This window comes from Oryzias latipes, chromosome 5 (genome assembly GCF_053564925.1).
Source record: "Oryzias latipes strain Hd-rR chromosome 5, Olatipes_Hd-rR_3.1".
NCBI classification, from domain to species: domain Eukaryota; kingdom Metazoa; phylum Chordata; class Actinopteri; order Beloniformes; family Adrianichthyidae; genus Oryzias; species Oryzias latipes.
The window spans coordinates 6,861,881-6,882,292 of NC_136241.1; the positions used below are offsets into that span (position 1 = coordinate 6,861,881).

A 20,412-nucleotide genomic window follows, 5' to 3' on the forward strand; every position below is an offset into this window, starting at 1 on the left:
TTTGTGTTGTTTCTTTCCTAAAAGTAGAGTTCTTATCTGCTTCTTAAAAACTTTACATATGACCCAGTCTAAAGTCACATTGGTAACTGCAGCCTCTTTAAGAAAAAATATTGATCTTTCTAAAAGAAGAATCTGTCAATGTTAACACATTTTTTAATTGTAGACAAATATTACCATTTCCCTTCATTCTGCTTTCTGCCTGGGGGGGGGGGGGGGGTGCTGCCCTCTGCAGGCTGTTTTACTGTAAGTATGCACTGCGAAACTTTTGTTGAAAAATGTATCATGTTCATTATTCATGCAAAACAAATTGTTAATATACATTTTGTCTTAAGTTTTTAAAACTGGAAGAGCATGCATTTCCTTTTTCACAAAGGCTTTAAAAAAAGTACTACTGTGTGCTTGTAACTCTTAAGGTTTTAACGGTTCTTGATATAATTTTATCATATTTCATTTTACACATTTTATATATTTATCATATGATATCGTCTGAACTACCACCAATGCAAATTTGTCTTTTAGGACATTTTTAAGCCTGTGTCTCACAACCACTGCACAGTGAACTAAGCCCTTTTGGTATCAACAGGGAACATTTGAGGCTTTTCAGTGTTCCCTGTTGATACCCCCCACCCCACCCCCACCCCTTCACCAAATGTGAATTGCAGCTTTTGTGACTCAGAAGGATATATATATTTAACAGTTTTTCTGTCCTTGTTTTGTCTTTCAAAAGTGCCGGCTTAAACTTAAAGATAACAATATTGTATCCATCAGGGGAGAGGCATGTATTTCTAAAAAGAAATAAAGCCTTTTGTGATATTGTAAAAGTATTTCTAATTATGTGAATGCAACTGATAAAGTACAAGCATGTTTTAGTCAGGTTTTAGTGAATGCCAGATTTTTAAACTTACGTTACATCGAAGTCCTCTTGGGCAAGACACTGACCTCCACAGAGCTCCTGGTGGTTGCAGATTAGTGCCAGAGGTCGGCAGCAGAGTGTGTGAATGTGTGTCCCGTAGGACTGTGACTGTAAAGCACTTTGGGCCTTCTAAGAAGGTATTAAAGCACTTTGCCTGTATGCATTTTGTGGTCATTTTTCACCTGCGCACATAGCGCCCTAAAGTGGTCTACGAAAAATACCCTAAAGCCACATGGTTTAACAGTATGTGTGGCATGCTAAAACCTCGAAAGAACTCATTTCAGTACATCAACACGGAAATGAAGCTGTCTGCAGGATAAAGGATTTGAAGGGTCACTTCCTGTTTACAGACTCATTAGGTAAATTGAAAGTAAAATTCACCATCCTTAAAATTTGAGAATATAAAAATTGGGATAGTTGGCAAAAATTGGGGAGACAGAGACACTAGCAGTGAGATGAGGGCAGTTAATTTTGATTCAGTCATAAAGACCAAGGACCTCTGATTGGTAAGAATAGAGAAAAAAACAATACAGGAAGTCATTGATGTTGCTATGGAAACAAACCACTAGAAGGATGTTGTGAACTTATTGTTATACCATGGTCCGGGTGAATTCTCGATTCTGATTGGCTGCTGGGTGTGCATTATAAAGTAATATACCGCACTCCTATTCTTACCAAAGTAGTTCCGGTCACATAGCATTACTGCGCTGGCTTCTTTAAAAAAAAATTTAGCTTCACTATCTGGACAAAAACAAGCGGTAAGAGGTGAACTTTCTGAACTGATGCAGCATTTATATCGCTTTCCTTTGCCGCTGCGCTCGAGGTCCGCGGCAGTTACCGTGACAACGCGCCGCACCACGTAACAAATAGTTTGCTTTTTGTGAAAAATGCAATCCAAACCAAAAAAATAACAAGAATAAAGGACTAATTTGGTTGAATGTGTATTTCTTTTGTAAGTTACCATGGTATAAGCGGGTCAATCCCTGACGAAGTGTGCATTATCAGAATTAACGCACGCCGCGTGCGTTAATTCTGATAATGCACACTTCGTTAGCCATTAACGCTTACTTATACTATAAACAGTCCATGTCGTAAGTTCTTACCTTTTTCAAGAGGATGATGTTATTCACACGTATTTCCGAGCGACCAGCACAAAAAGTGCTGGGAATTCATGTTGCCCAAAATGCTGCATTGCCCGCACGTATTTTAAGGTCTTTATTTTGTTTTTGGCTACACGTATTTCAAGTTAAACTTAAAGTTAAAGTCCCCTCATCTGTCACATAAGGTGTGTGAAATATGTTCTCCACATTTAATCCTTCCCCCAGAGGAGCGGTCATTTGCAGAAACAGCCGCGCTCAGGAACAATTTGGTGGTTTAATCGTAACAGTAACCATAACCTTAATACTTCCTCTGTCCGTGCGGCCAAGAAAAAAGTTTAGCACTGGCTGAACGCATCTCAAAAAGTACGTGCGAGTAGACACATTATTTAAAAAACAAACAAATTAGACAAATTAGACTTCCAAAAAAGAAAGTCTGCTAAACAATTGTTTAAAATTCAATTTACGCTAAATAAATGGGAACAGCAACACAAGGTTTCTGCTGAAGAAACACAACCAGGCAGAAATTCTTCAAAGTCAAATCCAGACATTTATTTCATGAAAGTAGGAGACATACAAATGGTTAAGAAACTGCTGTTCGCTCGCCCTGCATTGTAGCTGCTGCAGCCTTCATGATATTCTCTCTGTCAGAACCGGATAGGCCTGACAGGCCTGCAGCATTAAAGTGTGTTTATTAGGACGTATCCTGCATACGCCTGGTGGTCAAAAGGATGTACTTTTGAAAATGCAAAAGTCGAGTCATGTTCTGATCCTGTGAACTGTGGGTTTTGGTTACTTCTCCAAACCTCTTTCCTAACTTGGTTGAAAATCGTGCTCTACGCTTTGAAAACAACAACAACAACGACAACTCACTTAGCTTCTACTTGTTGTAGCATAAACCTACTTTAAAATGATGCCCTACCTAGCTTTGAGCACTAAACCCGAACAAAATCATTTTCGGGTCAACAGGGGATTTTAAACACACAAACATGGAGCATGAAATAATGCAGTGCTGCACACAATGAGCATCCAACAATGACAAGTCTGGAGCAGATTTCTAACAATGCTGACATCATACGTGAGGGTGTGGTGTGCAAAATTGTGTGTGTGTGTGTGTGTGTGTGTGTGTGTTGATAACACAATAAAAGCACCAAAGGAAGGGACTCTTTAAAGGTAAACAGCACAGATTACAACACATCAGAACACATTTAGAGCAAAACTCACAGTGAACAACTTGACCAAACTGCTGTGAAACATACTTGACTACTTCTCACCGTCTGAAGGAGATGTAAGTTGGTGGGTGGGACATAGAAAAAGTTACTTGGCGTTGGTGGAGCTGCTGAGCATCTTGCGTACGGCCTGAGCAATGGCATCGCGGTCTATGCCGTGCATCTTAAGCAACTCGTGTGGCTTGCCACTATGGGGAATATGGGACACTGCCAAGCGCTGGAGGTTGAAGCCAGACTCGTTCACCATTGCTGAAGACATGGCCTCGCCCAAACCACCTGTAAAACGATGGATTACAACGTGGTAATAAGACAAAAAGAAACAAGTCAAAACGATATCAGTGAATCCACAAAAGTGTATGTTTTTAATTTAAACTGAATAGCAAAAGCACTCAGCTGATGGAAACTGTTTGTCTAGAGTGGTCCATGCCATCTCACACGGCACAGGGCAAGTGAGAGTGTCCTATCTAGGTCACAGTCAGCCCCACGGCCACATGCTCAGCTAAGGAAATCTGACAGCACTCTGCCTCTCCAATTCTAGCATTTACAAAACACACCACCGAAGAAATACCCCACCTCCAAAGATGGCTCACAACCAATGAGCAGATGCCAACACACCATGTCTCTGTGACCAAACCAATGGGAACGTGCCACCACAACACAGCCGAGGACACGGACCAATCGCAAGGCCCTCAAGAGTCATTGTGCTAGGACGCTCGTTGCCGCTAGGCTGGCAGTGTTGATGAAATATGCAAAAGCAGCACAGCATGAGCTCTTTCTTTTAATGAAAGCCTACCTTCATAGTAGTGGTCTTCTACTGTAAGAATCCGCCCCCTGGTGGCACGTGTGTGGTCGATGATGGTTTTGGCGTCCAGAGGTTTGATTGTGAAAGGGTCAATCACTCTGACCGAGATCCTCTCTGGAAAATCCATACACATGTTTGAAAGCAACCGTTTCAAAACATCCAAATGACAACATTTCCTTTATGCAACACAGTCACCAACGATTACTACTGACAGATGTTCTTATTTGCTCGGTTTATGGGACCAAGCCGAAAGAAATAACATGTTGTAAATTATTTTATGAAATGTATTCAAAACTGGTCTGACAATAATGGAGTATTTTGTTTTCAGGGCATCAATGCAAACATATGGGATCATTTTTGATGAAGTTAGTGAAGTTTGAACATTTAAAGGTTTAAGGATTCAAAGGAAGTTTATTGTAAGGAAACGGCTTTCCCTGTACAATGAGATGCTGACTTTGCTGTCTGCTCTGAATGGCAAAATGTGAAAGGTGAAATAAAATAAAACAAAATAAAGATAGAATAGAATGTATACAGGATATCTGACACATTTACGTATAACATAAAATATAACTATGCACCAGTAAATGACTTAACCTATATACAAATCAGATCAGCTGTTGTGCAAATTCAGCTGAGTGTAACTGTTCAAAAGAGACTTTCATGAGCTAAACCGTGTGATACACCTGGAGGTTGAACATGAGGTGTAAGGATGCTAAATTAATGTTCAAATGTAAAACATTTTCTAACAAAAATGATTTGTTTTCAGATATTTGAGATAAGTTACCTTTTTTCAGATGTTCAGCTGCAGCAAGGGCCTCATGCAAGGTCACTCCAGCTGCAACCACCGTCACCTGGTCCTCCTTGCTCTGATACACCACCTGACAAACACAACAGCATCCTCAGAATCATTCAGAATTGTTCGGGTTTTAAAATGTAATTTTTCTTTTAATCTTCTTCTTATCTTTATCTTAGCATTATAAAGCCCTCTCACCTTTGCCTGGCCAACATGGAAATCCTCATTGCTGTTGTAGATGATGGAGTTGTCTAGGCGGCTGGTTCGGATGTAGCAAACACCCTTATTTGAAGGAGGAAAGTGATGACAAAATCACCACAACATAGAATGTTTGAACCCTAATTTGTGGCTTGCATTAGTCACATCTGCAGTGGCATTTCAATACCTTTGTGGTTGCAGCCAGCTCAACAGCCTTCTCTGTGGACACACCATCACTAGGATAGAAAATGGTTGCTGTAGGAAGGGTCCGGAACATGGCCATGTCCTCCAACGCCATCAGGGACGGCCCCTCCTCGCCTACAACACAAGTCCTTTTTGATTCCATGCCTCTTTTTTATTGAACATCTATGTGAGCTATTAAGTTGTCTGGTGAGGTGATGCATGCAAATGAGTGTCCGGAAAAGCCAGACTGCAGGCAGTGTACCTGCTCTGACAAAGAGACACGGGGTCCCCGGCTGACAGCTTCCAGGGCAGACACAAAGGGAGAAAAGGGGGAGGACTGGGAAACAGCTGTACGCCCAGAGGGGGCAAACATGAAGGAAACTCAGGTTAGAGGGAAAAAGAGACAAAGAAGAGCTCAACCATCACAAACACACTATCAGAACCTTTTAGGTGGCATTTTCAGGGATGCTGTGAGCTAAGGAACTGGAGGCTGAGACGTGGTCGGGCACAGGAAAGGGATAAAAAAGGGGTTTTGTGAAGGAGGTTAGTTAATGGAATTTGTGCGAGGGATTGTGGGGTGCATGTTTGTTAACAACACTCTACTAACCAGTAGACAGACCGCAGTGAGAGCCACACAAGTTGATGTTGCTTTCAGAGATCGCTGCCATGCGAAGCTGGTCGTAGGCTCGAGTGAAGAAGGAAGCAAAAGTGCTGGCAAACACCACATTCCTCTCCCGGGCTGCGCAGCCTGTGGCAACGCTCACCTGAGAGTAGAAAAAAGATCGCAGATTTATAACTGCAAATTGTCTTGTTTTAAGAACCAACTTGATCACATAAAGATCCAGAGGAGCATGTATTTGCAGCACAAACCTTCTGTGCGAAGATGCCTTTGAACTAAAAAACACATCAGGGAGAGGCGCTCTGCACAAATCCCTGCAGCTTCATTTAACATATGGGAAGAATCAGAAGCATACCTCCTCTGACAAATAATTTCCTTTGTCCTGTCTCCTGGACTCTCCACAATCCTGCAACTTATGTGCTTTGGCAAAGAATAAAGCCCCTTTTTATTGTGGCAGTAAAATTGGTAGACGCTGCACATTTCATAAATACATTTCAATGAAATGCTCTTGAGCTGTTTTGGGTTAGCCACAGTTTTCTTAGCCTTTAACCTATGGGTTTTTTTCTGCATTCAGCCAGATGGTTCCATCCTCTGCACTGATTAATATTTTACTTCTGAATACACTTGTCAGGTCTCCTTAACATCATAAATGCGCCTGACCTACATTTCAAATGGCTGCTGCTGGAGACACAACAGAACACAAAACGATTGTTGGCAAATTACACCGAATTAAAAAGGACACATAAAGTAATGGCTGCTGCACAGTAAAGGTGTCAAGAATCACTACATTTACCGTGAAACGCCGTTCTCTCAAAATTCAGACCAAACGTCATATATTGATCCCTTTTCCTGCTGCAGAACACATTAAAGTGCTTTACATAAAATACAATAAAATGTTAAAATAGTAATACTGATAAAAGAAACCCCAGCATACATGTATGTCTACAAAAAAGAATGATGAAATGTAAAAACGACGTAAAACTAAGCTTAAACTAAGCTAAACTAAGCTTAAAAGATCCTTAGCAGGCAGTTCCACAGCGAGGCCCACAGTGACCTGAGCGCTCTGGAAGGGTCGTAAACTACAAGTCATTCTGATCAAAATGAAGGTCCAATTCCATTAGAGCATTCATAAGCAAATAAATGAATCCTAAAATGGGTTTTTAAGCTGACTGGAGCCCAGGGTAAAGACTTCAAAATGTGCTCCTTCTTTCTGGTCCTGGTTCAGAAGCATGCGCCTGAGTTTTGCTTAAGCTGCAGCCGATTGATGGTTTTCTTCTGACCACTAGTCAGTCACTGTCTGTTCTTTTCAGGTGACTGACATTTGAAGTGGTGGAGCATAAACCTTCTGTGAATTTAAAAATCTCCATTACAGGACTGGTTAGGATTCATACCATGTTCTGTTGAGCAACGTAGCACTCGACGAATCTGTTCGGATGTTCGTTCTTGAAAATCTCAGAGTAGGTGAGATTGTTGGTGTCTGCATCGAGCACCACCACACGGTCATTGTAGCGGCCCAACTTGGCTAGTGCTGTCCCATATGCCTTCCGAGTGGCAATCTGAAGAAGAAACATTAATCAACAGTTTCTAGTATCCATTGAATTGCAGCCGTGGTTTGTGACGCAAGGAAATCCCAAAATATCGAGAGTGAGGACATGAAGCGAGTCTTTGCTATGTACAGATGAAACACCTTTTCTCCAGCTTTGTAGTTGGGTGCACTAGGCATCCTGATGTTCCTCAGGCTTGCAGGTGGGGAGTCTTCAGTGGGAGGGGGGGGGTACAAGTGCTTACTGCTGCTCATGATGCGGCTCTGCAGATCCTTGATGACCATCTCGGCCATGTCTTTAGGCAGAGCTTTGGCATGCCAGCCCAGTTTATCCTCTGCAGCTGAAAACAGATGAAAGCGGTGCTGGACTTTACAGACGCTCTTTATTAAATTGGTTAACATCACTACGGAAAGCGGAAGCAGTGAGCAAGGGTGGGGTATTTTATAGAGGAGGTGGAGTAACCAGTTACCTGGAATGCCTTTGCCCTTGATGGTTTTAGCTATGATTGCTGTGGGCTGATGGCGGGGCTGACTCAAAGCTTTGCAAAGCTCCTCCACGCTGTGGCCATCCACAATGATGGCGTGCCAGCTTTGTACACACACGCATTTAATCACACTCATGAAGATTCAAATGGCAGCTGCCACAACTGCTTTGTGAATTTTTAAAGAGAACAATAATCTTTACGAATACTGGAACACCGAAGACTCCAACCTAGATGTCCTTCGAATCTTAGTGTGTGGAGTTACCCAAAAGCTTCACAGCGCCTCTGGTATTTCTCCACGTGATGCTGCAGAGGGGCGGGGTCACTTTGGCCCAGGCGATTGATGTCCAAGATGGCCACCAGGTTGTCCAGCTGGTAGTAGGAGGCAAAAGACATGGCTTCCCAAACAGAGCCCTCTGACATCTCACCATCGCCAAGCAAGCAGTACACCCGGTAACTGCATGGGAGCAAAGCAGGACAGGGTCTCTGGTTCACTTTCCTGTTAGCCTCTGAGAGTTTTGCTTTGTCAAATGAATCTTTCAGTGGTGAAAACCCAGCTCTGTTTTTTTTATTGTGTTTATTGCTACTTGTTTTGTGCTTTCCCTTTTTAAAGATCTACTTTAATTCTTCGTCATTTTGACATTTCAATACATGGTTTTTGTGCTTTTAGTTTAGCTATTTTTGTGTTAAAATTCAAATTGAAATGCAAACTGTCAGGCTCTCATCAGGGTGGGGCCTACCACCTCTCTAAATGCACTTTTTAAATGAATGGTCAAATTGCATATTGAATTATCAATTGAAAAATGTATTGTTCTTTGAATTATGACACAAAAAAACCATGATCATTTCAAATACAAGTGATTTTGTTTTTATTTAATTTTTATTTGTCACATTTTATTGTTCTTTTTAGTATTGAATTCTAAATTGTAAAATGTATTTTCAAATTCTAAGCCTGAATTGCAAATTGAATTTCGATTGAGAATTGCACATTACTTTGAATTATGACTCAAAACGACTTCTATAAAATTGAAATAAAACCTGAATAATTATAAATTAAAGACCACCGGGAACAATTTGAAAATAGATCAAGAGATGATTGGAGTGAGACTTAAATTATTTTTTGTGTTTTTCTGTGTTTCGTGTAAGATATTTAAATATTCCAGAATTTAAATGAAGTAGCATTTGGCCTTTTTGTCATCTGGCTCTCCTTCCCATCACACTTGTCTTTAGTTGAAACCACTGAGAGGCTTCCTACGTCTCAGTTTCTTGGTTTCTATTTCCTTTTGCCAGACACTTGTCTTATGTTGGTTCTTGCCTCTGGTGGTCCTATAATATTTTTGGATATCTCTCTCTGCTTTTGGGCGCTGTGCCACTTGCACCTCACCACCCTTGACATTTCCGTCATATCCACGGGTGTGCTTTACATTTGGCCTCTGGGGAAAATCTGCAAAATTTCAAACTCCAGCCGGAATCATATCGCCAAAGTGAATATTTTGCAAATAATAACAATTGGCCTTTCTGATTTTTTTAAATCATTGATGGTGCAGACAAGGAAAAAAGTGCCCAACAAAAGTAGTCTTTTTCATGTTAATAAAGTGGCCTTAAACACATTAAAGCGTGATTTCTGCATTTGATTCTGAGATTAAATCTGCCTGAATGGTAAAAATAACCCAGCCTGTGATTATTGGAGCAGAAGAATCATGGGTGCAGAGCATGTATGGCTGCAGCACATCCACTGCATGTGCAGTATCCTCTTAAAAAGACACAGGACCGAAGCAAGCTGCAAACACAAATATCAGCTATTGCATGGGAAATAACATAAATACCAGTAATAACTTAACTGCCATGCCTTTTAGAGCCAAAAAAAAGAGAAAAAAATGAAAAATCCAGCTAGCCTGGCTATTTTTATGTTCTTTTCACGTGCATTAAACACATTTAAGAGCCCTTACCTGGATTTATCAAAGTATTTTCCAGTGTAAGCCATTCCACAGGCTACTCCAAGGCCCTGCCCCAAGGACCCAGTGGCCACATCCACAAATTGTTGTTTCTAAAATTCACAATAGAATGGTTATTTCAGGGTAAAAAAAAAAAGAAAAGCTAGTCCCTGTATTTTGATGCTGCGTGTGGACTCTCACTGGAGATGGATGGCCCTCCAGAGGAGAGTCAATCTGGCACAAATTAAGCAAATCGCTCTCTTTAAGAAACCCTGTTTCCACCCACATGGAGTACAAGGCGGGCGCAGCGTGACCCTAAGAAGAAGAGGAAAGGAGGTGGAAAATAAAAATAACTGAAAGGGAACCAGGAGAGGGTGAGGGTAGCTCAGACATGGCACACCTTAGACAGAATGAAGCGATCATTGTTGATGTTCCTTGGATCCTCAGGGTGGTACTTCATGGTGTGGAAGAAAAGCACAGACATGATCTCTGCCACGCTGCAGCATGATGTGGGAAATCTGCACAACAGAGGAGACGTGCAAACACCCGCTCCAATGTGAACTCACATTCTTATCACGAAAATCAAGTCAATGAAACAGTTTTATTAAGAACGTTATTCTAAATAAGACACACAGATCCAACAATGTCAACACTTTGTTTTGATCAAAAAGACAGTAGCTTCTGTCATCGACGCGTGTTACAGCTACAATCTCCACAAGCAGAAACTGAAGGTCCAAGTGTGTCTATGCCTGCATCCTCCCTTCCTTAAATACTGAGGGCAGAATATCTAACTTTAAGAACAAAAACTATTTCAAAACAGATTTCAGTTTGCTGATCTTCTCCGAAGAGACACAATTTCTGCTGCTTGACAATTAAAACAACCTGTATCCGAGCAGGTCTGATAAGATCAGGTTAAAAGGGTGAGTTACTGGCTGACTGCATATCACCACACACCACTTGTCTGTGATTCAACATGTCTTTCTCTGTTTTTTAAATCTTTACTCACCACTGGAGCACAGAACAATTAATCAATCAATCAAAAAATTTTAATTAAATTTGAACAAATATTTGGAATCCTTGAGACATTCTATCAGTAGCCTGAACGAGGAAGGGGAAAGGCAGGACACCTTGTTCCTGTGGCCCTTCATTCACATTGGTGTCTGCATCTTTAGATGTTTTACTGTTGATTACATCTTTATATGCACAGGAGAAAAATGATTAAAATTTAAAATAATTTTTACGCCACATTTGCTTCTTTTAACAGTGCATTTACAGTGCAGAAGTGATACTGATGTTTCATTGAAGAAATGGAAGGACTCACCCGCTGCCTGCAGCAGTCGTCGCCTTGATGGAGTTGATCCGGAGGCGGTTGGCGATGTTCCTCAGCACCTGGACTGTTTGCTGGTCAGGTTTGTGGTAATCCTCCATCAAGGCAAAGTATTAAGTTCTGCAGCACCAGAAAAGTTGACGAGAAAGAAAGGCGCAAAAAGGTTTGTGTGTTTGAAATGTGTTTGTTTGTGCAACAAAAGGATGCCACAGAGCAGCAGCGGTGTGGGTGAATGTAAAAGGGATAGAGGCGAAGAGAAAGAAAGGGGGAGGACAGAGATGAGGCTGGGTTTATCCTGCTGGGCACACACAAAAATGACCCTCCACACACACACAACTCTCCAACTCTCCACCCACATACAACCCACCACACACACACACACAACCCTCCACACCCACACACACACACACACACAACCCTCCACACGCACATACAACCCTCCACACACACATATACCCTCCACACACACATGCAACCCTCCACACACACATGCAACCCTCCACACACACATGCAACCCACCACACACAGATGCAACCCACCACACACACAACCCTCCACATACACACACATACCCTCCATACACACACATATACCCTCCACACACACATGCAACCCTCCACACACACATGCAACCCTCCACACGCACATGCAACCCTCCACACACACACACATACCCTCCACACACACACATACAACCCTCCACAAACATTTACAACGGTCCACACACACACACACACACAACCGTCCAAACACAAATGCAACCCTCCACACACACACACATACCCTCCACACACACACATACAACCCTCCACAAACATTTACAACGGTCCACACACACACACACACACAACCGTCCAAACACAAATGCAACCCTCCACACGCACGTGCAACCCTCCACACACACACACACACAACCCTACCCACACACAACCCTACACACACACACAAAACCCTACACACAACCTTCCACACAAACACACACAACCCTTCACATACACACATACACACAACCCTCCACACACACATGCAGGGGGTGGGACGGGGTGTGTCCACGTAGTGACGTGGAATGGGTGTTATTGTTAAAACATAAAGAGGGCCCTTTCATTGGCTGCTGTGGGGCTGGGATGTTCACTAGGTGGGTGGGGGGTTGAAGCATGTCAACTTAATTCAATGTGGCTTCACCGTCCAAACTAATAATTCATATAGGAACCTTCTTTTTCATTCCTACAATGTCAAGCGAGCTACCCCTATTGGCAAAGATATGAGAAAGATGAATAAAATAGATTCAAAGGTGAAAAAGGAAAAATGTTTGAAGCAGGAGATATTTACCGATGCAATAAAAATAAAAATATTTAATTCAAGTAAAAATAAAAATACTAACATAATAATCTGGAGTCTTTAGCAGTAAAACATTGATGAAATTAAGTCATTGAGATTCTGAAATCAAAGGCAAAACAATAATGTCAATGGGAAATATCAAAAAAAAAAAATGCAGAACGATTTATTTTTATTTATGGAGGTTTCTTCTGCACTGTACATTTGTAGTTTTTTGGTCATCTTTGATCGAAACACAAACAAAATGGCTTTTATGTCTTATTTTTTTGTTAATTGTTCTGTTGCAAAGCGACAGTGTCAGGGGTTAGGTCTTTGAAAGCTTTTGAATAGATGCAAATTGGATGTACGTGACAAATATATATCATAAAGCTTTAGGTAAATTAGTTTGATGATTTTATCTGACAAACAAATAATTAAAAGAAGAAAGTAGGACCAAATGAACCACATTATATGCATGGCGGATCATCAGATTCAACATTTAAAGAACTTCCTCAAGGAAAGGTCAGAGGAGCATTGCAGTTTCTCAGAATAGATCTGTGCCATAATGATCATTGTATTTTCTTTGCTCAGATTTCTTCTTAGCTTTTCTTGCAGCTGTGGATCCTCAGCTGCCTGAAGGGTAAAACAAGTGGCACTCATGCATCTCAGCAGGAGCAGAACTGAAATGATGCGACCATGGAAATCCTTCCCTCCATTATGATAACGATTTGAAATTGAGACACAATATACACTAATATAAAATACAACCTTTTTTAACTACGACTAGAAGATGATGCATGAAAACAATATTTCCATTCATAGTTTTAGTAGTTTATGCTCTTTACCTGCTAAGCAGTTTAAAACAATGAAATGCTTATGTAAAAACAGAAAAATCCCAAATTTAAATAACTTGTGCAAGTTGCTTCCTAACTGTAATATATACATGAACTTCTTGTCACCCTTTCTGTTGATATATACAAATCCCTTAACTTACAAAGTTACTGGCTAAAAATTGTAATGCATGACATGAGTCTTGTATTCCTTTTAGTTACTTTCTTTCTAAGGCTAGCAGTTCGAGAACACAAAATTTAGAGTGACAAATGTACAACAAAGTATGGTTTATTTATCCAAGTGATGTTATTGAGATATAATGAAAACTAAAATTATTTAGTTTATTTTGGCAAAGAGATATCACAAGACAAACACTTAGAGGACAAATCCTCATATTTAGTCGGCTTAGTCCATAAAAATAGAAATCTGCCAGGGAAAAAAAAGAAAACAGAGCAAATGAGAATCTAAGACTTCATGTACCTCAGAAAAAAATAATAATTCTACTACATAAACAAGCTTTAATGAGACCACACCTAGTTTAGCACAAAAAGACGGACAAATGTTGCCTGTTTGAAGAATCTGGACTAAACATACTAACATTCTTGCAGCACAGAGATTCTAATGCATGCTTTTATCTTCAGTCGTTTAGATTAGGTTTACCCAAAACATCTCTTTTAAATGTACAATTATTATGGAACTCTGATGCGTGAGTTCTGACGAGAACCAGGGGACGGGAGCACATTACACAGGTCATAAAATCACTGCATTGCTCCCTGTGCATTTCAGGATTGATTTTAAGTTCTCGTAACGGTCCATAAATGTTTTTGAGGTCTTGGACCTTTTCATTTTAGTGAATTGCTTTTAGATAACAGCCCTCGCGGACCCTGCAGTCCTCCAGCTCTGGCTTCTTAGTTGTCCCTAAGGTGAGGACCAAAACACACGGTGAGGCCTCGTTCCACCACTACGGTCCTTGCCTGTGGAACAGCCTGCCGGATATATGTTTTCTGAAGTTACACTGACAAATATTACAAAATATTATATGTAACAGTCATATTTTTGGCTATTCAGCCTGTTTTAGGAGAAAAGAAAAACAGGTTTCATTATTCAAATGCACATTTTACCCTTTTAAATCATGCATTCAGAAATGTTACATTTACTAATTAAATGTTTACTCAGCAAGCTAAATATTTAAATTAAATATTCTCATAAGTCTCTGTTTAGTTTACAAACGAAATGTTTATTTTGTAAACTAAATATTTAATTTCATAAAAAGAAACATTCAGTTTGCAAAATGAGAACTTACAAGCTTAATAACATTAAGCTTGGTAACTAAATATTAATTTGTTAAATACATATGTCATCATGTGGGGGCATTGCATGTTGTATGTGTTTTTTCTTTTGTGCATATTTTGCATGTTTGTGGTTCCACCTGTTTTTGCATGCTTTCTAGGGACACGCCCCCTTCAAACACAGCTCGCCGATCAAAAACACCTGTTCCTCATTAGAAGGGAACTATAAAAGTCCTGAGGAGGAAAGAGAGAGGCAGAGAAGTCGCGCGCTGGCGCGGGCCGCACGCCGGCCGCGGGGCCAGGGGCGCACGCACGCGGGGCGCGATATGAATGCCGAGACCGCCAGACGTAGTGAGGACCCACTGTGACCGGGGCACACACACCGGGAGTGCTTGGAGCGCTGGAACCGCCAGTCTGCAACGCGATTAACACGCAGGGGCAGGGACCCTGCCTGTGTTTTAAGTAGTAGTGATTTAGCAGACTGGTTGAACTAAGTAGGCGGGAAGGCTGGTGGCAGCCTGCATCGTGGATTGCTTGGTGCTGCCGCTTGCCTGTCTCCGCAGGATGAGTGACACGGAGGATTGTCTGCGTGACGCGCAAAGAGACAGAGGGGACGATGGACACTGGAAGTAAGGGATGCTGTCAAGCTGAAGATAGAGTCCTACCAGGCCAGGCCTTGTGGGACTCCAGGGGCAGCCGACAGGTACCGGGAGTCTAAGCGAGCTGAGGCCCGGACTGTTGCGGAGGCAAAATTCGGTCATGGGAGAAGTTAGGTGAGGCCATGCAGAAGGACTATTGGTTGGCCTCAAAGAGATTCTAGCAAACCATCCGGCGCCTCAGAATGGGAAAGCAGTTCTCTACAGGCACCATTTTCAATGCAGGTGGGGAGCTCTTGACTTCGACTGGGGACATTGTCGGGCGATGGAAGGAATACTTCGAGGATCTCCGCTATCCCACTGACATGCCTTCTTTTGAGGAAACAGAGAGTGATGACTTTGGGGTGAGGCTGTCTATCACCCAAGCTGAAGTCACTGAGGTAGTCAATGAGCTTCTCAGTGGCAAGGCTCCGGGAGTGAACGAAGTCCGCGCTAAGTACCTCAACTTTCTGGATGCTGTGTAAGTGTTGTAGCTGACACGTCTCTGCAGCATCGCGTGGCAGTCGGGAACTGTGCCACTGGACTGGCAGACAGGGGTGGTGGTTCCCCTTTTTAAGAAGGGGGACCGGAGGGTGTGTTCCAACTACTGGGGAATTACACTCCTCAGCCTCCCTGGGAAAGTCTATGCCAGGCTACTGGAGAGGAGAGTCTGTCCAATAGTCAAACCTCAGATCCAGGAACAACAGTGCAGTTTCTGTCCTGGTCGTGGAACAGTGGACCAGCACTACACCCTCTTTAGGGTGCTGGAGAGTTTGTGGGAGTTTGGTCATGCAGTCCATATGTGTTATGTGGATTTGGAGAAGGTGTTTGACCGCGTTCCCCGTGGTATCCTGTGGAGGGTGCTCTTGGAGTATGGGGTCCAGGGAGCCTTACTGAGGGCTGTCCAGTCTCTATGACTGCATTTACACAGCAGGTCTTGATGCCCAGATCAGATTTTCTGACTATATCCGATTTTTTTTGACGACCCGCTTACATCCTCTTTTAAAAGTAACCCGTATCTGATTTTTGCATTTACACTACACAATGCTAAAACTATCAAACGTAGACGTTCTGAGGACTACGTAGCAGCATTTCTACCTTCACTGACCGGATATAGCAGGGTGTCCGGACCGGACCGGAAATCGCAGGGTTTCCGACTACGGTCTGAAGCCTGAGGCTGAAAGGTAACACGCTGATTGGGCTCCAGCTGTCCTCAAACAGCAAAATCAGAGCAACAAAAGCTTGGTAGTCAGTTGGTGGTGTCCTGAGTTGACGTCACTGACGTACGACTCCCATTTACTGGGGAATATTTGATTTTTTTGCTTACATGGCACACGCAAATGCACATATCCGATTCGTATCCGATTTATTTCCACATATAAATGAGGCCTGAAACCGATCTGAGAAAATTGGAATCCATGCGCTTTTTTCCTGCTCACACGTTCACCGGTCATATCCGATCTGTGCCACATGAGAGAAAAAAATCGGAATTGGGTCACTTGAACCATGCAGTGTAAATGGGGCCTATATGACCGGAGCAAGAGCTTGGTTTGCATAGCCAGCAGTAAGTCAGACCTGTTCTCGATGCATATTGGACTCTGGCAGGGCTGGTGGTGGTGGTGTCCTGTTGGCTTCATTGAGCCGGGACCTCCAATGTGCATTGGGGCGGTTTGCAGCAGAGTGTGAAGCGGCTGGGATGAGGATCAGCACTGCTTAATCTGAGGACATTGTTCTTGACCGGAGAAAGGTAGTTTGCCATCTCTCGGTGGGTGGAGTGTCCCTGCCCCAGGTGGAGGAGTTTAAATACCTTGGGATCTTGTTCACGAGTGAGAAAAGACCGGAACGTGAGATTGACAGGCGGATCGGAGCAGCGCCCATAGTTATGCGGTCGCTGTACAGGTCCGTTGTGGTAAAGAGAGAGCTGAGCCAAAAAGCAAGGCTCTCAATTTAACGGTTGATCCTGACCTATCGTCATGAGCTTGGTATGGCGTTTCATGGCTGCCATATATTGAACGAGAGCAAACACAACTGAGCAGGTGTATTCAGGAACTAAGTGAGCGAACCCTACAACCGGGCAGACGCAATGCTAACTGAGCTACCGCGCATTTTACAACTGAGCCGTGATCCTGTGCGCTCACTTCACTCCTCGCGCTCCCTGGGTTTGCGCGCAGTGTTAAGAGGGCGTTTTTGTCACTTGGGGGTGGTAACTTTTCTGGTTGATCTGATTGGCCAAAATTTGCATGTCAAATCCGGTGAGGCAGCGGGGTGGGACTTTCATTTTTTAAAGCAGGGGGTGGCTAACAGGCGGCTCTCATGCGGCTCTACCGTACTTTCACGACCATAAGGCGTACTTGAAAGTCATATATTTTATCAAAATGTACGGAGCGGCCCTAATGTGTTGTTGTGTGACTTTGGTAAAGAATACCTAGGAGAGTACAGCTTGAGAACGGAACGGAGAGAGGTGAGGACGTGAAAGAAGCCCCCCCCCCCCCCCCCCAGTGCAAAGGTGCAGATAGGAGCATAATGCAGAACAACTTTGTTTTGGAAACCCTGGAAATGCAAAGAGACACGATTATGAAGCACAGTTTAAACTGCAAGCTATCAGCTATGCGGAGGGAAACGGGAATCAAGCAGCTGCCAGAGAATGAATGAATCCGTGGTTCACAAGTGGAGGAAGTTTGAAAACAAACCCTGACAAGACAAGAAGACGCAGCAGCTGAGTTTCCTCGGAAACAAGGCGAAGTTGCCTGTGTTGGAAGATTGACTCGAGCGCAGAAACTTCCTGTCATGGTTTGGGTTTCTTTTCTCTTGGTTTTTGATTTATTTCTTGTTCTGTCATGTTTGGTTCTGTTTCCTGTTTTATTTTGAAAGGTGTTCTGTTTTGTCATGTTCCTGAGTTTTACTTCCTTGTCCCTATCTGTCCTGATCTTGTTCACCTGTGTCTTGTCTGCCCTGTCTGTATTTAAGTCTCGTCTCTCCCTTCCTCTTGTGCTGGTCCATTAGCGTCTTAACGTCTTCATGTCGTAGCATCATTTATGTCTTGGATGTTGCCATGTTTCCTGTTCTTGCCAAGCCACAGTGAGTCTAGTTCTAGTTTTGTTTCCTGCTCTGCAGCGCTTTTTGTTCAATAAACCCTCTTGCCTTGGAACCATGTGCCTCCTGCCTCTGCGTCTGGGTCCTACCTGCTCTCCAGCCCCCCCAAACCTGACACTTTCAGCCGATTACAATGAAAAGCTGCCCACCCCCCGCTCATTTTACTGGGAGGCAGCGCTGGGCGAGTTACGCCACACTTTTGGACTGTAGAACTTCAGCTTGGGCTGACGCGTCTGCTTGCACTTTGCACTCGAGCTTTGGGGCTGCACGCAACGAGATGATCTGTGACGATGACGAAAGGGAAGCTGGTGTGTTTAAAAGAAATATAGCCCGGCTGTTTATTTCAGATACGGAAGATGAGGATTTTGATGGATTTTTGGATGCTGATTGATGACTGATAAAAAAAAAAAAAATCACAACAAACTCGGTTTTGCGTTCGCTGTCTTTTTAAAACACACACTAGCATGCATGTTTTAGCGGTATGTTTTAACGTCTAACACAGAAAAGAAAAACACCCATAATTGAAACTGCGCCATTTTGGAACAGGCGAGAGCTCGGTACAATAAACGCCTGGAAGAGCAATTCTTTATCAACGACGTCACCTCTGTTTGGAGAGGGCTTAGGCAATCACCAACTACAAGCCCAGAGCCCAACATGCTGCTGACGACCGACAACTGGCTGAGAGGCTTAACACCTTTTATGCCAGGTTTGAAGTCCCATTCCCCTCCTCCACCCCCCTCACTGCACAGGTTTCCTCAGTAACTTTGGAGCCACATTCCTCCCCCACCACTCTCACTGAGGACAGCACGACCCCTCCGGACCCCCCCCCCCCCCCACTGTCTCCTCAGTGACAGAAGAGGAGGTGATCAAGCTTTTCCGGAAGCAAAACCCATGGAAGGCTCCTGGCCCGGATGGCAGCTCCCCTGCCACCCTGAAACACTGTGCAGGCGAACTGGCAGCGGTCTTCACAGACATTTTCAACACCTCCCTGGAGTCCTGCCACGTCCCGGCCTGCTTCAAACTGTCCACCATAGTCCCTATTCCCAAGAAGCCCCGCATAAATGGTCTCAATGACTACAGGCCTGTGGCACTTACATCTGTAGTCATGAAGTCATTCGAGCGTCTGGTCCTCCCCCACCTCAAATCCTTCACCTCTCCCCTCCTGGACCCTCCCTGGACCTAGTTCGCCTACAGAGCCAACAGGTCTGTTGACGACGTTTTCAATCTGGCCCTACACTTCATCCTGCAGCATCTGGACTCCCCGGGAACCTATGCTAGGATCCTGTTCGTGGACTTCAGCTCTGCATTCACTACTATTCTCCCCTCTCTGCTCCAGGAAAAGCTCCACCTGCTCAACGTGCCTGACTCCACCTGCAGGTGGATCACTGACTTCCTTATAGACCGGAGGCAGTGTGTGCGGCTGGGAAAGAATGTCTCGACCACCCAATTTATCAGCACAGGATCTCCACAAGGCTGTGTACTTTTCCTCTGCTCTTCTCCCTGTACACCAACTGCTGCACCTCCAGCCATGACTCTGTCAAACTGATCAAGTTTGCTGATGACACCACCCTCATCGGGCTCATCTCTAACGATGATGAGTCTGCCTACAGGAGGGAGGTGGACCGGCTGGTGTTGTGGTGCAGCATCAACAACCTGGAGATTAACACCCAGAAGACAGTGGAGATGATAGTGGACTTCAGGAAAGTCCCATCCCCCTCATCCCCTCATCCCCCTCATCCTGACAGACACTCCCATCACCATAGTGGACTCCGTCCGTTTCCTAGGCACCACCATCACTCAGGACCTCAAGTGGGAGCCGTCCATTAGCTCTCTGCTCAAAAAGACCCAGCAGAGGATGTACTTCCTGCGGCAGTTGAAGAGAGCCAAGCTGCCGGCCCAGATGATGGTGCAGTTCTACACGGCCATCATTGAATCAATCATCAACTCTTCCATTACAGGAGGCTAAGGTCCATCAGGACCAGAACCTCAAGACACAAGAACAGTTTCTTTCCCTCTGCAGTCAGACTCATGAACACCTTTTAACCCCAACCCCCTTAAACTTCACTTCTATGTCCAGTCAGTCACCAGCCTACTACCTGCACCTTGATCATTCTCAGTTTGCACTGTTT

At 43.5% G+C, this 20,412-nt stretch overlaps 1 protein-coding gene across 1 annotated transcript; it reads right to left on the reverse strand.

The window, feature by feature from the left end:
• Positions 1-2,537: 2,537 nt before the first annotated feature.
• LOC101162749 (transketolase-like) lies at positions 2,538-11,435 on the reverse strand. The gene is made up of 14 exons (XM_004068522.5): positions 11,115-11,435; positions 10,194-10,311; positions 9,995-10,108; positions 9,809-9,906; positions 8,125-8,316; positions 7,848-7,966; positions 7,522-7,718; positions 7,226-7,390; positions 5,823-5,979; positions 5,220-5,350; positions 5,033-5,116; positions 4,826-4,919; positions 4,033-4,155; positions 2,538-3,515 (listed from the first exon to the last, which is right to left on the reverse strand). Exons 1-14 carry the CDS (start codon positions 11,219-11,221, stop codon positions 3,328-3,330), a joined length of 1,887 nt encoding a protein of 628 aa, XP_004068570.1. The 5' UTR covers positions 11,222-11,435; the 3' UTR covers positions 2,538-3,327.
• Between the last annotated feature and the right edge of the window lie 8,977 nt (positions 11,436-20,412).

What these genes read in the sequence shown, in the direction of transcription:
- LOC101162749 (XM_004068522.5), bottom strand. Translation starts at nt 11,221, where the DNA reads ATGGAGGATTACCACAAACCTGACCAGCAAACAGTCCAGGTGCTGAGG. An exon ending in TGGAGGGCCATCCATCTCCA is followed by an intron (nt 9,907 to 9,994) that starts GTGAGAGTCCAC and finishes TGTGAATTTTAG; the next exon opens with AAACAACAATTTGTGGATGT. An exon ending in TCACTGCGGTCTGTCTACTG is followed by an intron (nt 5,351 to 5,822) that starts GTTAGTAGAGTG and finishes CTTGTGTTGTAG; the next exon opens with GCGAGGAGGGGCCGTCCCTG.